This window comes from Carcharodon carcharias, chromosome 32 (genome assembly GCF_017639515.1).
Source record: "Carcharodon carcharias isolate sCarCar2 chromosome 32, sCarCar2.pri, whole genome shotgun sequence".
Taxonomy (NCBI): domain Eukaryota; kingdom Metazoa; phylum Chordata; class Chondrichthyes; order Lamniformes; family Lamnidae; genus Carcharodon; species Carcharodon carcharias.
In genome coordinates this window covers 13684088-13711152 of record NC_054498.1, presented here as the reverse complement: position 1 = coordinate 13711152, position 27065 = coordinate 13684088, and the positions used below count along the sequence as shown (strand labels likewise).

The 27065-nt window shown below is 40.0% G+C and overlaps 1 protein-coding gene across 4 annotated transcripts in view; it reads right to left on the bottom strand.

Annotated features, from left to right (window-relative positions):
• Nucleotides 1-666: 666 nt before the first annotated feature.
• Nucleotides 667-27065, bottom strand: part of pkma (pyruvate kinase M1/2a) — a 33465-nt gene continuing 7066 nt past the window's right edge. For 2 of the 4 annotated variants that reach the window (XM_041178253.1, XM_041178251.1), the window contains exons 2-11: nucleotides 25431-25612; nucleotides 24302-24393; nucleotides 18937-19068; nucleotides 17469-17655; nucleotides 16210-16480; nucleotides 14701-14851; nucleotides 13695-13847; nucleotides 6376-6542; nucleotides 1520-1701; nucleotides 667-1306 (exon numbers count right to left, since the gene is read on the bottom strand). In XM_041178253.1, coding sequence (XP_041034187.1) covers nucleotides 1200-1306; nucleotides 1520-1701; nucleotides 6376-6542; nucleotides 13695-13847; nucleotides 14701-14851; nucleotides 16210-16480; nucleotides 17469-17655; nucleotides 18937-19068; nucleotides 24302-24393; nucleotides 25431-25593 — 1605 coding nt within the window. In that variant the 5' untranslated portion in view covers nucleotides 25594-25612 and the 3' untranslated portion in view covers nucleotides 667-1199. Of the gene's footprint in view, nucleotides 1307-1519; nucleotides 1702-6375; nucleotides 6543-6926; nucleotides 7113-13694; nucleotides 13848-14700; nucleotides 14852-16209; nucleotides 16481-17468; nucleotides 17656-18936; nucleotides 19069-24301; nucleotides 24394-25430; nucleotides 25613-27065 lie in introns of those variants that run through there. The other 2 variants (XM_041178252.1, XM_041178254.1) reach the window with 2 other exon arrangements.

Below are 27065 nucleotides of genomic sequence, written 5' to 3'. Positions count from 1 at the left end.
TAGAAATCCTCTATCATGAGGGATAGATATACAGCAGCCTTTTACAAATCTCCACAATCTCAAAATTCAAGAGCAAAACTCTGAACGCTACAAAGATTACTCTGAATGCCAGATTAGTCCCATAACCCAGCGTCACTCTTCAACCTCCCATTGTGATCTCAATAAGAGTCAATTTACTTGTCAATCTGGAACAGTTTTCCATTTTTATCGCATAACAAGGCGCCCACACTCTCATTTCACATAGCATCCTTGTAAGCAGGGGAGATTCCTCCCTGTATGGGATGGGTCTACTGAAGTAGTAGACAATTAGACTGGGTGGTGCAACAGCTTTGTGGATTGCCAGTAATGGTTTTATATGTTTTGCATACCATTTTATATTAAGTTAGGAACAATTGTTTGCAACTCCAAATTTTGCTCAGTTTATGGGGTGATATGCTCAAATTTAAAGACAGTAGCGGAGCTACCTTCAGATGAAGACTTGATGGGCCAAGTAGCTACCTTCCATGCTATATTGCTCTAAACAGAGGAATAAATGTGGGATATTGTCTGCTTCAGAGATTACTTTTTTTCTCATGGTTCACAGTGGTCAGAATATTCCTAGGATCTAAGGAGGTCATTCTGGCCTAAAGCATCTATTATTTGAAAAAGATGAGGCAATGAAGAAACTTGTGGGAGCTAGCTTTTATTGATATCCACCAATGTGCAACAATTAAACCGCATTTTACTCTTATAGTCACAAAAGCGTGTTGTACCAAGTGAAACATCTGGTCTAACCTCAAACTGCAAATCGCTGAATTTAAACAGAATCGTACAGTCTCTGAATAACGCACAACTAATGTAACCAAACCCCATCTGATTAATATCAGGTTGCATTATTGGGTACTAATTTTTTTTCATATAGGTCTCAACCACAAAAATATAAATAAGGGTTTGTGGAGGTATGGTGCACTTAGTACACACAGTACACTGACTGAAACATTTATATAATAGTCTTACACCAGACAGTCAGGTGCAGTACAGAGAAACTTGGTAAGGAGCTGGATTGTTACGGCCAAGAATACAGCATTCTTTTATTTGCTTAAGTGGAGGTGCTCATAGGTTAGCAGCTGGCAGCTGCTCTGCAGTACATAAAAGCTGTAGCTGCCTAAAGGGAGGAGGTGGTGGTACTGCAGTGGACATCAAAAGGAGTTCCTATCTTTTCAGGGCACTTGCAGCACACGCATGGTGTTGGTGGAACCAGATCCTGGGCGCCAGCCTGTCAGCACAATCACCAGGTCGCAGGTCTTGAAGAAACCACGAGTCTTGCCTGCAAGTTAAAAATGATTCATGTAATTATGCAGGATAAAACAAAGTGCTGACGAAATCCATTCCCAAAGATTCATGCTGTTCGCTCCACCACCTAAACAGACTCAGTTCTGAAACATTAACTGTTTCCCTCTCCACAGATGCTACCAGGCCTGAGTATTTTCTACACATCTGTTTTTATAAGGAAATGCATTTAGTGCTGTGATCAACTTACCAACTTCCATGGCAAAATTCACCCTGTGGTCAACATCATCAGACCACACTGCATCAGCTGGTGGTTTGAAGATGACAGGGAAAACACCACGGTAAAGGTGGGCCTGGCGTGCAGTCTGAGCCTCACGGGTTACAGCAATGATAGGTGCTCGTGGGCGGTATCTGGACACCAGGTGTGCAGACCTAAACAAAAATAACATTGTTAGTACTCAGAAGTCATGGGGTAAACAGTTATGGTTTTGCATTAGGGAGATTTTTCAAATCAATTGCACTTGAATCAATCCTCAAAAGATATGGCCTCAAGTCACAAGGTGCAACTTAATCAAACACTGTAGTCAGACTTAATGTTTCATTGTCTTCAAGTCTAAGGGCTAATAAGCATTTTCACTCAACCCTCCTAAAGGCACTAGCTCATGCCGAGTGCCACAAGTTATGCTGCCCCAATGCCTCACCAGGATTTTGAGGGAGAACCTGAACAGCGAGTGTCAGCAGGTTGGTCAACAGAACTCCATAGGCAAAGTCAGCCATGTTGCTACCCAAAATCAGAATGAAATCAGGAATGCCAATACAGATTCCTTAACGTTAGTATCAGAATCAAACTTAGAACCTTGAATTGCAAACAAAAACAGAAAATGCTGGAAATTCAGCAGGTCTGACAGCATTTGTGGAGAGAAACAAATTTAATGTTTTGAGTCTGTATGACCCTCCTTCAGACCAGAAGCTGAGGAAGGGTCATATGGACTCAAAATGTTAACTCTGTTTCTCTCTGCACAGATGCTGTCAGAGCTGCTGAGTTTTTCCAGCATGTTCTGTTTTTGTTTCAGATTTCCAGCATCCACAGTATTTTGCTTTTACCTTGAATTGTAAAGCAGGTTTTTCACAGAAGAATATATAGACAGTTGTCTGTTGTGCAAAGTCTAGTGAGTATATTTTGTCTCTTTTCATGATGTGAAAAGTGTTAATGATAGCCAATCAACCTCCAGCTGCTTGCCCTTTTCAGTCAAGTTTCAGGTGCCTCATTTCCCTCACTGCCTATTAGCAGCTCGTGTTCAGTGACTTGCACCCAACCAGAAAGTTAAGAGCCTTAATGAGCATAGCACTTCGAGGTCACCAGCAACAAATTTAGTCTCATCAACTGAGTCTGCCCCATGGCAAACAATTTCCAGGTGGTCTGGAAGGAGGAAGAGGAAAAGCTGGGGTTCTGCCTAGCACCTAACTAAAGTATCTTGCAAGCTTTGTGATTTTGCAACTTGGAAACCTTGCTGCTCAGCAGAACGTAGCCCAAGTCAGTTGTAGGGCAAGTTTCCTACCTGCCCCATGGCAATCTTGCCCATTTTCCAGAGTGCTTTAGACCATCCCCCAGAATAATTAAATGCAACAGATCAAGAATTTGGGCTCACTTGTCATTGCAAAGTTGGGCTTGATCCTCATGCAAGACACCAAGTGTGTCACTACAGACAACTATCCAATTGGTGGTCAAAACAAGAAACCCATCCAGTTAACATCTGACATTCACCAGCTTAGCAGCAAATCATATTTGCAGGAAATTGAAATTTAAGAGCTTCATTTAGAATAAGTGCTCAGGTTAGATTTGTGGTAAATTCAATTTGAAACTCTTCATAAAACTGATCATACAGTATATCCAATGCTATTTTACTTTTTCCATCAAGAATTGGAGGTAGACAACATTAGATCCCATGAACAAACCAGTTTACGCCCAATATATTTGGACAGCAATTTCTAAAAAATTGAATTTATTTCCGTCATACAACAGACTTGGGCAAGTGACACCTGCAGTAGTCGCATTGATGACAAATAGCAGTATTCAATCCCAAACCCCCCTGTGAAGCTTCTTTAATAGAAGGATAATTATTATGCCATCTAGCAAAAATCAAAAATTGGGCAACAAAAATGAAATCAGGACTCAATTACATCCCGCTTAAAGTATGGAGTTAAGAATAAAGAATGCTATTTTCTACAGGATTGCAAACTAAAATTGGAAATGAAGAAACAATTACTGCATTTCACAAAAGTTGCATTGAGAAACAAACTATATTCTGGTAGAACTGATTCCCAGCTTAAAAATCAATCCATTCAACAATTAGCCACCATCCCAACACAAACCCATCTGTCCTGGGGGTAGCTAAATTTTACATACTTTAGTATTCTGCTCTACAACGCTGCACTATAGAATCAGCAGCCACTTTAAGATTAAATACAAACAACTGCCTGCATTGCTCCATTTCAATCCAAGGAAAAGCTTGTTGAGGATGTACAGTTACAGCTGCCTTTCACCATTTTTATACATCTATAAAACGAGGGCTACAACCTCTGACCACTAAATGTTTCACAAGTGGATGATTAAGATTCAACCAAAACCCCACAATCTCATGAACATTCAGTAGAGACAGGGAAAAATACTGCTGCAACATGGCAATAGAATGCAAGAATGCTGCACTAAAACTGCTATCATGAGCCAGATAAGTCTGCATGAGAGATGACGACATGGATATATGTAAGTAAAAAAGGGGTGAGGGTGAAACTGAATCCAAAAGGAAAAAGCAGATTCAAAGTATACAAATAAAGGATTATCAGTAATGAGTTGAGAAAATATTAAAGGAACAATTAGGAAAACAAAGGAGGAAACAAATGAACGGGAGTAATGTATTTACTACGCACACAATCAACAAAATGGTCAGAGTCAATAAGGGAAGGTGATAAATCCACAGAGGAGACTGAATAAACTATTTTTCAATGAGGATACCAAAGAGGAAACGCCAACAATAGAAGGTAAGAGGGATTCTTTCAAGGTAGAAAAAGGAGATAACTGGTCAAACAGGAGGAGAAAGCCTGGATCCAGATAGAAGCAAAAGTGGTACTAATATTCAAATTCAGAGAAACAAAGAATAATGCCATTGAACTGGCGAACAACCTATCTAATTCTTATTTTAAATAAGGATATAACTAATCCAAGGAATTAGACAAGTTATCTCAACTTGTGGTAGCAAAAGTACCAGAAATTTTGAACAGATGACCTCCAGGATCATGAATAATAAAATCAGAATGGATCTCAAAAAATGAAGCAGCCCTTTCAATTGTATTGCATTCCTAAAAGTAGTCACGTGCATAGCATTATGGGCTTTTCAGAAAGCTCAGAGGTGTCAAGAGAGTCCCATGATAAAGGTCAAGGCAAGTGGAGTCAAGCACAAGGTAGCAGAAAAATATCTACAGCACAGAATAGAGGGTAGAAGCACTCTCTGGTAGAAAATGGGAAGTGGTTTCTTGCATCGATCGTGGCTGGGGCCACTAAAATAACTAGGTGTGAGGTTACTCATTTTCATAGGTCATGAAACTTAACGGGATAGAGGAACAGGAGATCCAGGAACAAAAACAAAAACAAAGTTAAAAAAATGCAAAGAGCAAAATTTAATTTGCAGAGTTAGAAGGCAAAAGAACTTAGGTAGCACACACTGAATAATGCTGCAGTTCTGGTCACCACACTACAGTTAAGGCATATGACCAAATGCAGAAAAGGTTCCTAAGGATGTTTTCAGGATTAAGATGATGCAGTTAACTGGGGCTTTTGCTGGGATAGAGATTAAAGGGAACCTCGACAAATTACAAAAGGTGTTCGATAGAATGAATGTGGACAAAAAGTGTTTCGACGTGAGCCCAGAACACTGGGACCTAAATACGAGTCAGCCACCAAGAGGTCAAAAATAATTTGGGATTTTCTTAACAAGGATTGGAACTCCGTACCATGGGAAATAGTTGTTGCATTCAAGGTGAGGCTAGATGCATACATAGAGGGAGAAGGGAGGAGAGATAAGGCAAAGTAATTAAGAGTGGAAGGAAATTTGTATGGAATATAAACACAGGCACAGGCCAATTGGGCCCAAGAGGCCAGCTTCTATTGTATAGATTCCATGAGGGTCATTTTAAACTTCTGCTAAGTTTAAAATCAAAACCTAGCTGGCAGTCTGTTAGTTACATCACCTTTAAGATCAGTGAAAAGGAAAATGAGGAGTGTACAACAGGTGGTCTATCCCAGTTCATCCCCCACGTGTAATTGTAGTTATTGAGAGGGGTGGGAAGAAAGGAAAGGCAAGAGGATAAATGAGATCAGGGAACACATGTCAAAAAGGTGACCTGAAGCCAAGACTTAGAGAACTTAAAAGTGTGGAGGACAAAAGTGTAGCCAAACATACCATTAAGCATGGCACCACTTACTTCAGTTAAGAATAAAGAGAGCTGTCCTTGAAGTTAACTACCGATAACAGGTAAAATGAATGCACACTGCATCAGTTCAATTGGTCCATGAATGAAGAGTGAATTCCCATAAAAAAAAATTGTCAAGGACAACAGGATTGCCTGAGGATTATTTTGCTCTTACAGCAAACTTGCAAAACAGGAAACCCACATAGTAGGGCCAGAAGCGATTCAAGAATGAACCTAGTTATGTGTGTGTCATTTGCAGCCTCAAGTTCGTGACCATTTACTAGTTACCCTCTTGCCCAGAATGAAAAAGTAGCTGCAACTTGGAAGAGCCAATACTTTTAAAAGTAGATTTCATGTCCAGTTGCTATAGCAAGAAATCCACAAGTCACAGCTCAGGTTTCTAGCTGGTCAAACACCAGCTTCAAAACACAGTGCTGAATGCAACATGAAGTGCACTGAATATGGCCTTGCAACATAATTTTCATGAAGTGCTGCAGATATCAACAGTTTAAAATCGGACTGACATTTGCAGTTTGGCCTGTCTATGCACCCTGTAAGGAAAAGGGTGACCAGCTGATAGACAAAAATAGGCTAGTGAAATGTCAACAGTTCAGGGACAAGCAATGGAATCATTCCTACCTTCCAGACTTAGTCAGCACTATCACAGCTGCAGCACAGCACTTGAAAGAGGCCTCCACGGCACCAATGGCTGCTACTTCTGATGGATCTCGGGAGAGGGGTGCTAGACGACGCAGCTCTTCGAATAGCTGCCTGTGGTACATGGCAGCCTCAGCTTCACGAGCAATCTGCAGGTGCCACATAAAACAGCACCAGGGAAGGGAACATTCCAGTCAGTCACCACCACTTCTGCTCCATTCACCCTGCCTACTACACCTTGTGCACTGAGTTTCAGGCTACTTTTACCTACCTTCCAGACAAGTTATGCACAGTTATTTGACAGGGACAACTACCTGGTAGCTCGATAAAACCCAATAGGTTGAGCAGATTCCTTCTAGATCAATGAAAGAACACTTGGGTTATTTCATATATCCAGCTTATTTTGCTTCTAATTCCTGAATGTTAGTTTGAAAAGCTTCAAACAAGCAATGCTTGGCACTGTAGCTGCCAGGCCATTTGAACAATCCAAAACCCTGCAAGGAGAAATGGTTAATTCTAATCCTTCTGCACAGTAATCCTTGGCTACTCTACCTGCCAGATTTGGTCAAGACTATAATACCAGCAGCAAGGCATTTAAAAGAGGCCTGCACAGCGCCAACGGCAGCAGCCTCCGTGGGGTCTACTGTGGAAGGCGCGAGATGAGCGATCTCCGAATACATCTGTCGGTGAAACATTGCAGCCTCTGCCTCACGAGCTATCTGTAGGCCACAAAATAAGACAGGGACAGAGAAAGATGCAAGAGAGTCAGGTATACATGACATTAGTGAAAGCAAGATTTAGGTAGTTGTGCAACATTCGCATAGCAGGAATACAAGTAGAATGAGAATAAAAGCCACTTGTATTTTGGATGCCTCTCGGGGGATAAGTTAATTTGACACCCAATTCAATTAGAAGGGCAATGTTTCCTCATTTCAGCAGCAGGCATTTAAAACCAATGCAGAATTTTAATATTTAATTGACAAAGGTGGTCAATCTATACATATCCGAGTTGGGCAGTGTTTTAACTGATAGTTATATGCATATTGCACAACTGCAACCTAAACATGCCAGTGCTCCAGATCATGCAAAAGAATAAGTTAAATACATGCAAATTTAGTATTCAATTGAAAAATTAGAACACAAGGTAAATCGTAGTAGCCACTGGCGCTGTTAGTTGGTCTACTGATTTGTTGGGATGGGACCTTAGATAACAGATTTGAGATTAAATGGCGGAAGAGGAAAAAAGGGGGAAATGAGGAAAAATGTTTAGTACCATGAAGTCTTCCAGGGAAACACTGTTGAAACATCTCATTAATTCTTCCTTCTCCGTTTGGTTTTGAATTGTTCCCATGAATCAAAAGGCTTATAAACTCAAAGATCTCAGGTCCTGTGATATGGAATTGGGTTCAAAAACTTCCAAAAAAAATGCAAAGTTCACTTCCACACCAGAATAATCAAACTCTTTCAAGTATTCATGCCCATATTATGGGGAATAATTTCTAAACAAATTTTCAAGTGGATAAGCTTTTTTTTAAAAAAAGTGGTTAAGTGCAGGGAGCAAAGGGGTACAAGCCCATGAATCACACTTAATATGTGTTCATCCTTGCTTTGTGCAATGTTAAGTGCAAAGGGTGAAACAATTAATTAGGATGCAGCTGGGAGCCATTAGATTAGATTAATGCTTTATGAAGCCTCTTCTAGGTGGTCTCACTATTGTAAATTGTAGCCAGGCAATTAGCAAGACCAAAATGCACATTTGGTACCACTGAAGCAAAATATTTGGTATAGCTAGGACATGATCATTCTGAACCCATCTGTTTCTTACAGCACAAAACCTCACTTTCAAACAAATTACAAAAGGTTAAGACATCCTTAATGAAGTTGTTTCTAAATTCCTACAGCTAACCTACAAGAAACACGCCTGTCAATGAACTCCAATCAGCTGGAGGCAGACAATAACCATTGTGGCAGGGCAAAGATTGTTCTTCTAATAAATACCATTACTTTAAGAACAGGTCAACTACTTGTATCAGGGCAGCGTCTCAGAAATGGTGTTTCATGCTTCCGGTCAATGATTTGCTTTAATTGCAAGGAGAGCACCAGAAAGAAAGTCGATTTTACTTATTTTTAAAAAAGCTGCAGCATCTCTAACAGAATGGTTTCAATGATTCCTGCAGCAGCTGCTTCATGTGGCTATGGGTAAGTTTGAAAATCTTAATCAGAAGAGTACATCTGACCAAGCACAATTACAGTAAACTCATGTTCAAGACTAATTTGGGAACTGGGCCTTCATGAGCAGAGGGGCTTTTGGATGGCATGACCAATTAGTACAAAGGAGGAGGATATTGGAAAGCTTGATACATAAGTATAGGTGTGCAAAAAATGCACAGCAAATTCCAGGCCATTAGCTTCTCCAGTGAAAGGAAACATTGAGAATACTGATGCAGCTAAAATCAAGGTGACATGGAGCGAAAGAACCAAACTCATTCAGTATGTTGGCTTCTGTTGGAATAGCCAATGTTTCTAGTGTACCAATAGAATGCATGTTCTCAAAATATGAAACTAATATTACACTGCTCCAGAAATTAATAGGACTAGGAGCCAATATTTAACCAACTATACTTCCTTTCTAGTTTAAAGATTAACTCAGGCAAAGTTAAATGCTAATATAAGATAGAACTCTCATGCAACAAGACCCATGATAAAGCAATGTAACCCATACATCTTCCAAATTCCATTAGAGGGTGCTTTGTTTCCTCTGAGCAATCACCAGGAGGTTGACCATTTTGTGCTATTGTCCTTTCAGCTGCCTAAAGCAGATCTGTCAACTTCTTGTATCTGCATGACTGAAAGCAGCATTAGCAAGATAGCAGTGAGTAGCTGCACGACTGAAGGCAGGATTAGCAAGGCAAACATAACGTCATGAGAAAACTGGTATCTGCAAATGTACAGCTATTTGGGCCCTGTCAATAACAATGTAATTAAAACCAGTCAATCTAATGTAGTTGTAGAATGATTGATTATTGCATAATGTCTACACTTCTAGCATGTGGCAGAGCTTATGTACAAAACATGAGCCTTACCTGCCAGCTGGAGAGCCAGCAAGAGACCCACGTTGTCTCGTTTTGGGAGGGATTGCTGCATTAAGTGTGAAGCAGGCAGGGCAGGCTTCCATAAGATCAAGGACCCTAGGGGTGAGGAAGTTCCACAGCCACAATGGCAAGGTGGTGTGGCACCAAGAGCCTTTCAATTCCCCCACCCAGAAGCCATTCCAAAAGTGTTTGCTTTTTGGACTTCCCACATGGCAAATTCCCTGCCCAGTTACCAGCAATGAATAGCATTAAAAGGCCTCACTTCCCAGGGGGAAAGACAGTGATGTAGGTCACTGGATTAGTAATCCAGAAACCCAGGCTGAAGCTCTGGGGACATGGGTTCAAATCCCAACAGTGCAGCAGGTAGAATTTAAAAAAAAAAATCTGGAATTGAGAAGCTTGTCTCAGTAATGGTGACCATGAAATCATTGTTGATTGTCACAAAAAAACCATTTGGTTCCCTAATGTTCTGAGGGAAGGAAATCTGCCATCTTTACCTGGTCTGGCCTACTTGTAACTCCAGACCCACAGCAATGTGGTTGACTCTTAACTGTCCTCTGAAATGACCTAGAAAGCCACTCAGTTCAAGGGCAATTCAGGATGGGCAACAAATGCTGGTCCTGCCAGCAACTCCCACATCCCATGAAAGGATAAATAAACAAAAAGCTTAAGGGCCCCAAATTAATAGCTGGGCAGGGAGGCAGATGGGTCACCACCCTCCTGCCTCCAAACTCTGCTCAGGGCAAGGCATTAAACACATGGGGTGGGAAGGTACCAAGTCATTTCCTTGGAGAAAATATCATCGATCTTCACAAAAAATTATAAACTCTAGAGCAGACAACTATCCACTTTCTCCCAATGCTGAAGAAATCCCAATCCAGTGGGACACCCCTCTCCAATCAACCGCATTTGCTTACTAGCCTGACCATGGAATCTTCGGCACAAGCCAAAACTAATGACCAAGCTGAATGTGAAGCATTAAAGGCTGGGAAAGCAGGTAGAGAGACGACAAAAAGTTGTGGGTTCAGTTTAGAGAGAAAGAAAAGAATCAGCAGATGCAGTACTACAGGCTAGACAGACTCAATCGCCCATTGAAAGAAGGAAGCACCACCACAGGCAGCTCAAATCGAGTTGCCCATGTTCACTTCAGAACCATGTGTAAAATGGGACTATTGCAAAGCCAGTTTACTGTAAATATCATTTTTGAAAGCAGCTGTGCATATTCAATGTTTTGACTCCATAGTGGCTAAAGTTAATTCTACTTGCATTTCAAGTACTTATCAGCTGGGGGGGTGGGAGTAACGAATACAAAAATCCCTCCTCCTCCAGACAGAAGTATAGCATTTTGGGAAAGATATTGCAGGTCGAACAGAACACTGACGGTTATGTGTCTTTCATATATGCAATAATCAATTAGATTTCATGCTACATAAAAATGGGTGAGTTAACTCTTCAACTAAAGCCAGATATACAACCTAGTTCAATTTTAAGCATCAAATTCCCACTTATGTGCATTGAGTAATGGAATAATTTACATTGAGCAATCCAAGCACACTGTCAGCAGATCAGTCACGCCATAACACTGGAAATTTAGTGTTATACCATAATTTACTGTAAATGCTGCAATATTAGGATTAAGAGTAAACACATCTTTGGCACAAAGTTAGATGACCAGTTTAATCACCAAGCACAAAATAGGCTATTTACATTTTGCTTTATCCAGTTTGCAGCTGAGTAAGATTTAAGTATTGGGTTTGGCTACTGTCACTGACATGCTTAAAATTTGAAATTTATGCCAGGCCAAATCTAAAGCTTTTTAACAATAAAATCAGGCTTAAAAGCCAATCTGATTTGTGTTCGAATCAAAACTTCCTAACAGCGTCAAGTCTTACGGTCAGAACATGCCAAGTCATTTAAGGTAATATTTCCTGCTGCAGCAAGGCACAAGGGCAAGTCTGGTCTTCGGTTAATCCTTGAATTCACCAAGCTTCAAAGGAACATGGGTAAGTGAATACTACAGCACGGGCAAAGAGAATACTTGGTGAGCATTATAAGGCCTGGTGGCTTATTTGGCTTCTAACAGTTAATTACTATGCTCTGCATGACTGCAATGGAAATAGTCATTAGAAACTCAACATGGCTTCTGGAAAGGGTGGGCATGTCACCACTTTGGTGAAGTCATTAGGTAGTGATGTCAGTAGCCCAGCTGGAAGGTGAAAAATGTTTGCCATTTAAAGAAAACCCCACAATACACTACTTCATAAGCCCTGCTATGATTAGCTAATATCCTTTGGGTTAGCTAATGAATTGATTGCATTCCTATAGTCAAAAGCATTAATAGAGAAGGTTCTACATTGGGACTTGTTACTACAAGGTCTGTAGGAATGATATTGGTTGCTCTTTAGATAATGGGGATTGAAGGTAGGGTGAGGCTGGGCAGAGGAGTAACAATGCAGGTCTTTGGATCTTAGATGAGCAAAACAGATTAGATGCAACGGAGGAAAAAAAGGTCTACATCTATTAATATAGATAATCCACTGTTGCACAAGGATAGGCCAAGCATTTCTACACCATGCAAAGTTGCAAACTTCAAGGCCTTTGGGTGGGAGACCTACGTGTCAATTGATTAACTCAAGGCTAGTACCCAGTATCCAATGCCTCAAGGCTATTGGAAAAGCAAAGGTTACAAACATGCAACGGGAAGTAACTCAACTCCCTCATGCTGAGTGACAAAGGTTCAGGAGAATGCTACTATTTAAAAGGCTCTTTAGCACTACAATAAAGGGGGGATAATGACAATGGTAGACAATACTAGACTAGTCACCCAGAGGCCCAGGCTAATACTCTGGGGACAAGGGCTCAAATCCCACCATAACAGTTGGTGGAATTTAAATCCAATTCATAAATATGAAATATAAAGTTAGTGTCAGTAATGGTGACCATGAAACCATCGTCGATTGTTGCAAAAATCCATCTGTTTCACTAATACCCTCTGCAATAGCCTAGCAAGCCACTCAGTTCAAAAGCAATTGGGGAGAGGCAACAAATGCCAACTTTGCCAGTGACACCCACAACCCATGAAAGAATATACAAAAAAGGCAACAGCACTGTGCCTTATTGCTCTAGAAGGGAAAATGAAGATAGTTGACTGAGGTCAAGATAATAATGATTAGATTTGGTCCCAGTGGATAGACCAAGAGTTAGATAGGTTATGGAGGACCAGGGACATGAATGCAAGCTATATTGAACTAGGTTAAATGTCAAACTTAATTTCCAGCAACATATTAACAATGTAATTATGGAACAGGCTGCTTGCTGCTCAGGCAAGTTTAGGTTCGAAAAAACTGGATAGATTCCAAACTAATATTGGCTGTGTTTAAAAAAAAAGATATCTTGCGTATAGCACATGGATGGCTCCTAGTCAATACAGGCTCCAAGATCACATACACCTCACTTTCAGGTGTCATAGGATGAGAGTTTTTCAACCTCCTTCCTGCGCAAAACTTAGCTTAGGATTTTTTTATCTCTCCCAGCAGATAGTGATGCAGATGTGAGTCATGATACAAATGAAGTGCATCATGGCAATATTGAACAGGCCTGACTGAGCAGCTAGTCTTCCCCAGTCTTGATATTGTTTGTACCTTGCAGCAGTTAAATGCCCAAAAGCATACAAGGACTTCAATACTGAATCCAATACTCAAATCTTCTTGTACAGCACATTTTAACTCACTGATTTCTGGAAGCCAATGGTTTTTTCAACCACTGCAGTCATGACAGATTCAACGTGACTTTTCATATAAAACCAATTATGTTGATCTGGCAATGAGATGAAGCGGCAATTAGACGAAAAAAGTCAACTTGCTATATGGCACTTAAGGTGAATAACCCACTAGCTAGTAGCCAAGGAAGAAAGCAAAGCATCATAAGCAACTATTCTTCTAGCAAACATCTAATGCAACAGTTCAACAGCCCAGGAACATGCAGATTGCAATTATAAATGCAAAACATTAAGATTGTCGCAAAGTTATTGTACTTAAGCCATATTTCCCCAAATTGCTTCCCTGGTCTTCCTGACAGGAACTGGAAGTAGGCATCTTACACCACTTTTACATTCATCATTAGTTCCAAGATCAAATTCCTACTTCTACTCTTGCAAGTACTAACTGCTTCCAAAAAGTGGTCAACGCAACGTTACAGTCAACTACGTACCAGATGCTGCATTTTCACAGCCTCAAGGGGATAGTCTCCTTTTGCAGTCTCTCCAGACAGCATGATACAGTCAGCACCATCTAGTACAGCATTAGCTACATCACTGCTCTCAGCTCGGGTGGGTCTGGGTTTCTTGATCATGCTCTCCAACATCTGAAAAGGTGAGAAAAAGCCCAGAGTATAAGGTCCACTCGATGAACAAGATTAGAAACAAGCACATCAAGCTCCTAACTCACTATACAATTACTATAATACTCTTCTGCTATGAACAGCACACTTAAGTGTGAACAGATCCTGCAGTGTTAAAATCTCTGACTCTGTTGGATAACTGACATTCTAGGGAGAGAAAATGTTAGCAGCTGTGGAGCATAGCACTATGCCAAATTAGACAAAGATCTTGAATATTGATGAAAAGAGACTTGTTGCTGAAGCTTCTCATCTTGCGCTCATCAGGATAAACACAAACATGCCAAATTTCAATCAGCACAGTTTATACTACAGGAAAAATCAGCAGTTTTTTCCTGTCGTATAAATTGTAGTGATCATTTGAAATTTGGCATTCTTGCATTTGTCCTAAAAGTGCTTCAGCAACGTCTCTTTTCAGCAATACTTATGTAAAAATCTAAGTTACTAACATCGCCACCAAGAGCAGGCATTTTTTTTCTATTATAAGATTTCACCTCAGTTTCAACTTGGCATAATCTTGAAAACCTTATCCATTCCCTAATGCAGAGCCACAGAAATATGAATGTCTGCAATTTGCATTACATTTCTTGTAAGTGCAAACTGAACAGCAATCAATCTTCACAAGTCTCTGAAAGAGGCCATCTCCATGTACATGTATTTTATGGACATTCATCTAAGGCATGAGCTAATTCACTATAAATGTATAATCAAAACATATCCCCTTGAGTATTCTAGGATGGACTTACAAACCTCAACCCAGCAGCAAGTTAGGATGGCTTTTGTATACCACAATACTGTTTGATTAAAGCCAACTACATACCTGAGTAGCACAGATGATAGGTTTGCCAGCTCTGTTGCAGCGTCCAATCATCATCTTCTGAGCAAGGAAAACTTTCTCACCAGGAATTTCAATACCCAGGTCTCCACGAGCAACCATAATGCCATCACTAGCCTCCAGGACTTCATCAAACCTGAAGGAGGGGAACAGCCATTTGAGAAGTCAATTTACGATAGTCATTCTGGGGTTCTGCAGTTATAGATCAAGCAAACAGCCATACCACAGTAGCTGCTGAAACAGATTCCGGGCTACTTCATTATTTAAGTTACAGGCTTTTATAAGTCAATTAGTATTCTGCTCAGTCTGGATAAAACTTGCAAGTTTACCAATAACTCATTCCTCACTGAAGCCAAACTACAAACTCCAAGTCAAAACAGAATCCAGAAAGTAAATATCTGAATTCCCAGCTTGAAAAATGAAAGGAAACAAGGTTCAAGTCAAATACTTATTTTGCCTGGGTTCAGCATCAAACCTTAATCTTAAAAATACTTCAAAAAAAAAGGTTGACAGTAATGAATGGTATTTAATAATTGATGTGCACCATTGTACAGACAACTTTTTTTCTTTCACTGGCAAGGCCAACATTTGTTGCCCATCCCCAATTGCCCTTGAGCTGAGTGGCTTGCTCAGCCTTATCAGGGGACAGTTTAGAGACAACCACATTGTAGTGTGTCTGGAATCACATGTAGGCCAGGCCAGGTAAGGACAGCAGATTTCCATCCCTGAAGGACATTAGTGAACCAGATGGGTTTTTAAAACAATCGATGGTTTCATGGTCACCATTATGAGACTAGCTTTATATTCCAAATTTATCAATTGAATTTAAATTTCACCAGCTGCCACGGTCGGATTTTAACCCACGTGCCCAGAGAATTCGCCTGGAGCTCTGGATTACTAGTCCAGTGACATTACCACTACACAACCATCTCCCGCTGAGCAGACATTTAGTTTCTGCACAAGTTAACATAGTTGCAAAAGCTACATTACTCCATGGGTCAGGTTTATTTCATCACCCAGTAGCCATTTTCATTAAGTAGAATTTACAAAACAAAACAGGTTGGAAGTCATGTGTCAAAAAGGATCAAAAAAGCTGGAGATAATCTTCATCTTAAAACTACCACAACTAATTTATGGTTTTAAACTTTTAGTATTTATCTTGAGCTGTGTGTCAGACATAAGTTCATACAATTGTAAGATAAACCCAGGAGACGACCTTTCACAATCTGAGACAGTTAGAACTCATGATGGAATGAACAAGCTTATTTCCTGAGAGTTGCATATGTTAATCTATCAGCCTATAAACCAATAAGAAGCCAAGTTGTAAAAAATGGCTCAAATCTGTTTAAATAACTGGAGGCTACAGATATATAGCAAAATGGACACCAGCCAAAGTTTGCATATCTGGCATTTTTAGTCCTAGTCATAGTACTTGCTACAAAGCCCTGATCGTATCATTAGATAACAGTCTCAAGGTAGTTATTGGTCACTCACCGGCGAACTCCCTCATGGTTCTCAATTTTGCTAATAATTTTGATGTGTTTTCCTTTTTCACCAAGCACTTGCCGGACAGCTTGGACATCAGCACCCTTGCGTATGAATGAAGCAAACACCATGTCTACACCTTGCTCTACACCAAACTTCAGGTCAGAGATATCTTTCTCAGAGACTGCTGGAAGGTCAACAGCCGCTCCTGGCAGGTTCACACCCTTCTTACTGCCCAGGAAACCTCCATTCTCGATCTCAGTGTTACAGAAGTCTGCACCTGTAATGAAACAAGCCCAGTCACATGTGCTCAGACTGTACAGAGCAAAAGGCAGTTTATAAACCAAGTACATCTAATTAGGGCAAAGGGAAAGTAACTGAATACAGATCATACCAAGGAGGCAGAGGGAAGAATCAGTGCAGGCAAAGGCTTTTGAAAACCACCATTATGTACAGTTAAAATTGATACAGTTTTGACCACTAACACAAATATATTTTATTGACAAGTATATTATTTTGACAACTAGGTGACATAATGGTCTGAAGATCCTTTCAAGAGAAATGGCGACCATGAACTATCGATGATCATAATACCCATCCAGTACACTGAAGACCTTTACGGAAGAAAACCCGCCATCCTTACATAGTCTGGCCTACACACGACTCCGGACCCACAGCAATGTGGTTGACGCTTAGCCATCTTCAGAAATGGCCGAGGAAGCCACAATGCCTTGCCAGCATTGCCCACATCCAGAACCACAACATTTGGGTGTTTTTTTAATGCTTCATTTTCATTTTAAAACATATAGCACCATCAATGACATACTTCAGGGAATGGAAACATCTTATCCTGTACAGGCCACAACGATTTGTCACCAGGAAGCAACCACCATGACTACTCCTCATTTATTTAATGAACTTAACACTTATATACCAAATAATTCCCACGTATATTCAGCATCAGGCCCACTAGAGGCAAGTGGATGATACAAAATTTAATCAGTTTTTAAGTGCTCAAACACCTTGCTGTCTGATGCTAGATTTGTTTTTGGTGTTCACCAGTAAAGAGGAGCAAACAAGGGAAGCCGAAAACAGCACTTGAATCTTGTTTTGAAAGAAAAATGCAGAAAATGACTGAGCAAACTCAGCATCTGCAAAAAGTGAATTTCCTTCATAAAGAAACAGGCAATGTTTGGTGCAAAGAAAATTAGCTTGACAGAAATTAGGAGTGTGGAGGGAGGTCGAACATATCTCAATAAAGCACTTACCTTTCTGCAGTACACGGAGAGCAATTAAGCCATCATCCACGTAGATTTTGCTACCAACTTCAACCACCTTAATCAGATTCTTGTAGTCTAACCACAGTGTATGTTCATCACATTTCTCTTTATACGCATCATCTAACGTGATTTTCAGTTTCGCTCCTCTCTTCAGTTCAACTTCAGCAGTGCCACTCTGCAGCAAAAAATGGATAAACTGGCTCTAATGACGCCACACATGCTAAAACTCATACCTTATACTACACATAGAGACATGGCGTGCTAGGGAATTACAAGAGTCAATTACAGGTGGAACTAATTTTAGGATCTTATATTCAATAAAACGCAACTGTGTTTTTAATGTACAAAATGGACCAGCTGCTTCATAATACATAACTTGACCACTGTTGAAAAGGCAGACAAATTGCCAAAGCTTTTCATTTTGTGCTCAAGACAAATGCAAGGATGCCAAATTTCAAACAATCACAACAATTTATATTATAGAAGAAATCAGCACCCATTTCTCCTGTAGTATGAATTGTTGTGATCATTTAAAATTTGGCACTCATGTTTGTCCTGATGAGTGCAAGATGAAATACTTTGGCAACTTGTCTTCCTTTTCAATAATAAAATGGGCTAACCACAACTTAAGACACCTAATTGTGGAATCTACAAGTTCCTCGCAGAATTTTAGAGCAATGTTAAAAATTTACAGCTCTTTAAAAGTAATTTGCAAAGAAATGGGTAATTAGTAACTAAACTGATTTTCCTATTTCAGAGTATCTGTAGCAAGAAGTTTTATAAGGGAGTTGATTATTATTCTAAAACATTGTTCAGGCACTAGCAATTTGCATGCATTCAATATTTGTAGCGATTTAAAAAAATTAACATGAAATAAATATCCTATTTTTAGGACACGATACTCTTAAACAAATCATTCGAAACATGAGCACCATGACTCTCCAGTTTAATTACTTCATCCTACAAAGCACAAGTTACACAACAGTACTCACATCTTCCACATTGAAGTGTTTGTCTTTTATTGAACAGTTCGTGACTGCACTTTGTAGGATGCAGGATGCAGTATTAAACTGAACAGTTATGCTGAACATGAACGTTTTTAAATCAACTGTGGTAGCCTTTGGTTCAACAGAGTGCTGTGCACACAAAATGACATTTAAAATCCCAACAAAATTTGAATGCATACAAGCTGCATCTAGTAAAACGGCTCAATCCAAATAAGTAAGTTGTCATTTTCTGATTCAAGCTGATGTTCAAGCAGCACTTCTTGGGAGGTACCACACTGTTTTACCACTGGATCAACCAGTTGGCATTTATCAAAACTAGTAAAGCTGACCAACCCTAACCTTGTTGTGCTACTTACTTCCCACCACTCAGAGGAATGGTGTTCCCTATGTATTTCGTTTTAATTAGATTAGGATTGGATTGAAGAGAAGCATAACACAAAAGTACTTACTCCCTTGATAAGTCCAGTGCGGATTTCAGGTCCCTTTGTGTCCAGGGCAACAGCAATTGGTCTGTAGCTGATCGGGTTCCCAGCAAAACTTTCCGTAGCCTCACGGACATTCTTGATGGTTTCTGCATGGTACTGCAAACAAGAATTCAGTTCAGCTTTCCAGAAGTTGATACCAAAATTGGCAAAGTGCCTTCATGAAGGTTTCAGGTAAATTTTTAGCTTCTAAAATAGAGTTCAATTCAAATTTTGCACAGGTTTACTTGTATGTACATTAATTCTGAGGCAGAAACTAACAAGATGCAATTTTTCCCACGAGAGAATGCCACTGCAAGTGTGCTACCTAATTTTCTAATAACAGCTTTAGTACATGGGAGACAAACTAAGTTAGTGATTGTAGAGCATCTTGTGCAGATAAGGTAGCCACACCTAAAAGGAAAAAAACTTGATAACTTATTTCCACAAGACTAAAGTTATAATCACCCAAACTGTTCTCCATACCAACACTACCAAACACCAAATATTAGATTATCAAGTGATATTTGGCTCAAGACTTTCTGAACATTTCCCACAATACATATTTGTATAACTTAATCTTATTTCTGGTTGCATGCTGTCTAACAGAATCACAGATAATCTCCCTAGTAAAGATATTGTAGCCATCCCAGTTCCCAACCCATTTATCATGCCCTTAAAAGCGGAGTCTAAAATGTGCCACTTTGAATATTCAGAGCTCTTGTATCTCAATTTGGAGCAGCTGTCTCAACAGCAGTGAATTCTGGAATGTGCCCCAGTTACCCATTCAGGCAAACCTAATGTTTAAAATCAACTTTAGTTTGAATACAAAGCCATTTAAAACAGACCGCGGATTACAACAAAAGTTTTATGTAGACAAGTTAGCAACGTTTGCCTATGAACATTTTGTTTACACATGGCAATGAGATTAGAACAAATCGAGTGACCCCAGTGCAAACTTGGTTATTTTAATTGATGAGATGCTGTCAATTTTTACTTTCACTGCCAATTAACTGGCCATTTGAACAAATACAATGCTGTTTTCTACCAATATTTCAGCAAGTTATGCAACAATATTGCAAAACATACTGGTGTGTTTAAGTCATTAAAGCAGTACAGCAACGGAATCTGGGCAGCTGAATACAGCAAACTTGTACAATGTTGCACAACCTTATCAGGCACGACCTCTGGTTGAATTCGCAACAAACTACTGCTGTATTTGCAGGCAGGTCCAGGGTCAAGTGGTACCATGCAGTGCCAGAAAGGAGATTAAATTTGAATTGCTTTAAAATGTTCTACTACGGTGCCAATATGTATTTGCTTTCCGGTCAGTAGTTTACTTTTAACATTAAAGCATTCTCTCCGGCTTGAGAACAGTACGCGCCTGCTTCTTTGATTTGCTGGAAAGCTGCCTTTGGGTCGCCCCTCAGAGAATGCACAATCAGGTATGGGCACTTTTAACAGTCCAAAAGAGATTCCCAGAGATCAACATTTTGTTCATTTGACAACTAAGCTGCTTAGCTACACTGAAGATCCACTGGGAAAAAAAAAATGAAGCAGAAGCAACAAAATTTACAATCTCAATTATCAGAAGTTAGGCATTAGTCTTTGACACAAAGTAAACTCAATTATAACCTTACCTACAAAACTAAAATTATTTTGAGGCTCATCTAATGGTGCTATTACCTAATGCACCATCTGGTCTAGCACAGAAACATTTTAACAAAATTCTATATTTGATTGTCAGGATGTGTGAAGTTTGCAGATCTTGGTTAATAGTGGAGAAAAAAGGCAATTTTTCTCTTAATTCCTACTAGAAACCAAATGAAAACAGCAAGCTCTATGATGCTCCCCATTGTCAAGTCACCGACATTTACTGTCTACACTCAAGAAGCTAGCCACTTGGAAGAGGCACTGGAAGGCAACACATGAAACTTGCAACCCAAAGAACTTATTTTCAAGTGATATGACAGTACATAAAACTATTTAAGATTACAATTAGAAACACATTATACTAATTCTACAAAGAGCTCTATTACTGTTGATAAAATGAAGCATGGGTAAGGGCACTGGAATCTCACCTTACACATGGACTAAATGGATAAAGTTAAAAACAAGTCCACTATTTCAGAGTATAATTCTGTGGTAAGGATGGCTTGCAGTTGCGTTGTCCCTGAAAACAAAGCAGCACACTTAACCTAATCAGCAAGAGCATTAGCTTTCCAGCATGCATCCCTCACTTATGCACCAACTGTACTGAGGTTGCATTATTAAATGGTCTCAGTAGGAACTTAACTAGGTCAAATTTCATGATTTTCCATGCTAACGTTTCATTTTCCTTAGATCCATCTTATGCATTATTTGGAGCATCAATGCTACCAATAATATCCATTACTACAGGACACCCCTGTAATTTGAAGTATATGGAAAGGATGCAATTTGTTACATAGCAGTCAGAGATCCTATACATAGACAAGCTCAATCAATGGAACATATTCCATTTCAGTTGACCTCTACTATAGAGTAAGTGGCACATTCCAGTCTCAACAGCTGAAACGTCTAGCAGACGGACAGTCATCTGGGCTCACTGACCAGCTTGCATCTGATAGGTGAAGGATGTGAAATCCTGATCAGAGATACCCCCAATGCTGCCAACCTGCTGAGTTTTTCCAGGTATTTTTCATTTTTTGTTTTGGATTTCCAGCATCCGCAGTTTTTTGTTTTTATACCAGATATGCTCCATGTGCTTTGAACTTCCAACTAGTGAATTAGTATTACAGTACTAACTGGTCCGTCGTAATGACTGTTACGATGTTAGCAAGCCCTGCTGCTGCCTCAAGGTCAGAAATAATGCCCGTTATCCACTTTCCAAACCACAAACACAAAATCAAAATAGTGCAGATGTTGGAAATCTGAAACAAAAAAAATGCTGGACATACTCAGGTCCAGCATTAACTGTGGAGAGAAACAGTTAATGTTTCAGACAGAGTTGGCCTTTCATCAGATTGACCTGATTTCCAGCATTTTGTTTTTTTTATTCCAAATCACAAAGGTTTTTTTTAAACCAGTCTGCAGAAGTTTGCATTCACTGCAATAGGTCCATGTGCAAATCCTCCAACTTTTAACCGGTGCCCCAGTTACTTGCCCAAGCAGCAAAAGCAAGCTTTATAAAATTGGAAGCACCAAGAAATACATCCAGTGTAGATTTAACCTGTCTTCAGTGAAACAATCTATTAATTACTAAGATTAAATCTTCTATTTTAAGTATAGCTGCAGGCAAAAGTCAGGGAAAGATTTGATTCAATTATTGCTACTGTTAAATGGAAGTCTTAGCAATCTTAAAAAGAAACATATTTGGAATCTTTAGGTGATTTATTAGAAAGAAGGAAATGATAGAGCAAATAAACAACTACGTTAGTTCTGTCTTCACAAGGGAAGACACAAAACTTCAGAAATACTAGGGAATCGAGGGTCTAGTGAAAAGGAGGAAATGAAGGAAATTAGTATTATTGAAAAGAAAAAAGCCCTGGAGAAATTAATGGGACCAAAAGCTGTGAGATCCCCAGGGCCTGATAATCTACATCTCAGGGTACTAAAGGAGGCAGCCATGGAAATAGTGGATGTGTTGGTTGTCACCTTCCTAAATTCTGTAGGCTCTGAACCATCCTGGTAGACTGGAGGGTGGCAAACGTAAACTTGCTATTTAAAAAGGGAGGGAGGGAAAATACAGGGAATTACAGACTGGTTAGCCTAGCATCAGTGCTAGGGAAAATGCTAGAGTCTACTAAAAAGGAAGTGGTTACAGGACACTTAGAAAATATCAACAGGATTAGACAAAGTCAACATGGATTTATGAAAGGGAAATAATGTTTGACAAACCTTCTGGAGTTTTTTTGAGGACGTAACTAACAGAATAGAGAAGGGAGAACCAAATGTGGCGTATTCGGATTTCCATAAAGCTTTTGATAAAGTCCCACACAACAAGCTTTTGTGCAAAATTAAAATACATGGGATTGTTAGTGGTATACTGGCATGGATTGAGAACTGGTTAGCAGACAGGAAATAGAGGGCAGGCAGTTGGGTACCACAGGGGTCAGTGCTTGGGCCCCAGCTATTCACAATATATACCAATGATTTGGATGAGGGAACCAAATGTAATATTTCCAAGTTTGCTGATGACGCAAAACTTGGTGGGAATGTGAGCGATGAGGAGGATGTTAAGAAGCTTCAAGGCGATTTAGACAAGGTGAGTGGGCAAATACATTGCAGATTCAGTATAATGTGGATAAGTGTGAAGTTACCCACTTTGGTGGGAAAAGCAGAATGGCAGAGTATTATTGAAATGGTGATAGATTGGGAAATGTTGATGTACAAAGGGACCTGGGTGGCCTTGTACACCAATCACTGAAAGCAAGCATGCAGGTGCAGCAAGCAGTTAAGGTGGCAAATGGTATGTTGGATGCAGGGATGATGTCTCCTCTGGCTGGGGTGGGGGGGGGGGGGGGGGGGGGGGGGTGTCCAGAAGAAAGGGTCACAGTCTCAGGATATGGGGTAAACCACTTAGGACTGAGGTGAGGAGAAATTTCTTCACTCAGAGTGGTGAGCCTGTGGAATTCTCTACCACAGAGGGCTGTGGAGGCCAAGTCACTGAATATATTTAAGGAAACAGATAGATTTCTAGACTCTAAAGGCATCAAGGGATATGGGGAGAGAGTGGGAGTACGACGCTGAGATGGAGGATCAGTCTTGAACATAGTGAATGGCAGAGCAGGCTCAAAGGGCCAAATGATCTACTCCTGCTCCTATCCCTATGTTTCTAGTTCCATCATACAGGAATTTCATTTAATCTTACACCAGGACACCTGCTGACTAACCAAAAAGTAATCTGGAATCACTTTTAAACACACTGGAATTTTCAGGGAAAATAAACTTTGATTTTGTTTAGGGCAAGAAATTGGCCTTTTATGAGCCGATGCATTTTGTTTTAAAGAAAACAAATTGTTTCCTAAAAATAATAATCTTCCTAAAAAGCAAACAGTAGATCTTCAGTACCTTGGCCACAGAGCCAATCTTCATGACTGGTTACCCACCAAAAGATAGCATTATAATCAAACATTTGTTTGCCCAACATCCATGCGTTAGCAGGAGTCACTAAAAAGCAGCAGAATCAATTCTGGCTCAATTCCTTGTTCCTATCCAAGAGCAGAAAGCCACAATTCAAATGGCCGACGTGGCTGAGTCAGCTAACCGACCAGCAGAATCAAATCAGAAGCTTCTGACCGACTTGCATGGCTTAGCCTGCATTAAGTGGCTCAACCCAGCGTTCCAGTTTAGAGCTGAATAATGCTAATACCTCGTGCGTCCCATGAGAGAAATTCATGCGTGCCACATTCATCCCAGCTTTGATCATCTCCTTCAGCGTGTCAACAGATCTGGAAGCAGGCCCTGGGAAAGTAAGTAGCAGGGATTACATCAGTTCCTTCAAATTGGTGACTAATATTGAACTTTCCTCTGACAAATGGCAGGGGGGCACCGTTCATATGGCAGACACCAGACTCCTGAAGCAACTGCTCTACTCTGAATTCGGTCATGGCTCCCAGGAGAGTGGAAACGCTTTAGGGATCTCTTTAAAGCATCCCCTGCAGAGTCAAACAAACCGGTCAACTCATGGGAGACCTAGATTGTGATTGACCAAAACGGAGAAGGCTCATTTGGGAAAGCACCACAGCCAGGCAGACTTTGTCAGGAATGTTCAGGAGGCAAAGTTGAGGCGTTGGAGAGAGCAAACAACTTATCTACCGAATCCTTCAAGTACAACCTGACCTGCATTTGAAACAGTCTGCAGATCGTATATTGGACTTATCATCCATTACAGAACCCAATGAATCAGAATGGAAACAAGTCAGCTTTGATCCCTAGGGACATTCTAAGAGACAATGTGATACCACTACATACTGGAATTCTCAATAAAAAGGCTGATGAGGCAGAGAAGAGAGTCAAATCAGAAGACTGTGGCAGATCCTCTTGGAAAGCCATTGCACCACAGTAACTTTGGAATGCAACTAACAATGAATAAAAAGATAAAAGGTGTGCAACAATTAGGGAAAAGTATCAAAACAGACAGGAATGGATCAATGTGATGCTTTAAAAAAAGTTCAGGTTTTAATTAGGCCACTAGATTAGTAGAACTTTATACTCCAAGGAAAGCATGTTAAGTATTCAACATAAACTAAGGAACAAGAAGTTAGAAAGTCCGTGTTGAAGAAATGGAGCACAACAGCATGCATTACTACACAATTAAACAGAAGCTTCAATAGGAATCAACATATCATGGATAACTGGGATGAAGGAAGGTGCTACAGTGACAGCGCCTCAAAACAGCAAACTCAATCTGCAAAAATCAAATACAAAGATGTAAACCAACTCCTCACCAGACTAACACCAAATCTTAGAAAACATAGTGGTTATTCTGTAATACTAACCGATGGTACATATAATGCCAGTGTTCCGTGCAATTGTTGCTTCAGAATCGATGTCTAACAGACACAGGTGCTCCAGGAAAGTGTCAGCCATGGCAGCATCCAGCTGCTGGTGCTGAATGAAAGCAGTGCCCATTTCGTGCGGGGTTTCTTTTGTGGTTGGCATTGTAGCTGTAGATTCTATCCTGATGTGGAGAGAAAAGAGACAATACTTAGTCTGTGCTGAGCTGTATTTTTCAACACTATTTTTTTTTCCTTAGGCTTGCTATCAATTTTTTTGTCTGATTACTCTTGAAGCCCATGGGACCTTCTCCTATGCTGAAGGTATTTATATATCAATGCAAGTAAAAATGTGCAGGAATCTATTTGAAAGATGATTGCATTATGAAATAAAATTTGTGACCTTCAAGATTAAAAACATGGGGAAGTGAGATTGCGGAGGTCATCCAGAAATTTAGAGGCAGATCTCAATCAATTTTAATAAAGAGTGGCACCCACACCAGCTTTCCATCAGCACCCTTACCCTGGCACTAGGACTACAGACCCCACCCGACTGGTGTGGTGTCCCACATGAAAGTGGCACACTCAAAAGCACTGCATTGTTGGAACGCTGTCCTTCAAATTAAAAGATGATTAAGGTTATTACCTTCACTATTCAAGTGATTCAAATGAAAGTTGAAGATCTGTTGCATAGATGGGAAGTGCGCCCGATATTCAAGACGCTTTTTCTTCCCTCAACTACCAATCATCTATTATGATATGAACTACACGTGCAAAATGGCTGCTGTATTGAAAAAGTTACTTTAAGATAATTCACTGCATGTGGATGACAGCACTGAAATCACTATTCAATGACCCTTCAGGAATTCAGCAAGGGCAAAGTGGAGTTGCTGCTGGCTGCACCAAATTCATGCTTCAATAGGCAATCACACCAAACACACATTAAGAATGTCATTGTAAAGAAATCATTGAATACGTTATGTTTGCTAGCAGTTTTTGTTAATGCCTAATATCCTTCGTTAACAGTACCAGCACCACCAGTTTAATGTAGAACTGACAAGCAAACTTTAAGACAGCAATTATAAACGTAAAGGTCACAACAGCTCCGCAGTGCAGCTGAATACATTAAGCAGCTCGCTTATGTAAAAGCTGTGCTCACAGGATAATCTTTACCAAGGACACACTGACTCCTTATACTGACATGTCTTACTTAAGTATAGAAGGCATCATGGCTTTAAATAGTTGGCAGTACACATTGGTAACCAAGTCTAGCAACTTCCTGAAGTTAGGGCTTTCATTTCACAATAAAATTAAACTAGCATTGTATTTTCAACATTTTTCATTCAACAAGCTCAAGCAAACAGCCATTAACTGCAGTTCAATGATGCCAGCCAGATGTTCTTTCTCTAGCTGCACCTAGTGCTGCCACCCATATATGAAGGATATACTTACCAACACCAGTAGAACAAATCAAATACCTCCATGTGGCAAGAAAATTGGAGGGTAAAAGTTTTGAATAACTTGTATTTATAGAGCTTGTTTAAATGTGAAGGATGTCCATGTTAAACAAGGAAATTGGATACCAAGCCATGGCAGGAGACATTGAGTTAGCCAAAAGCTTGCTTTCAGACCTGCTGG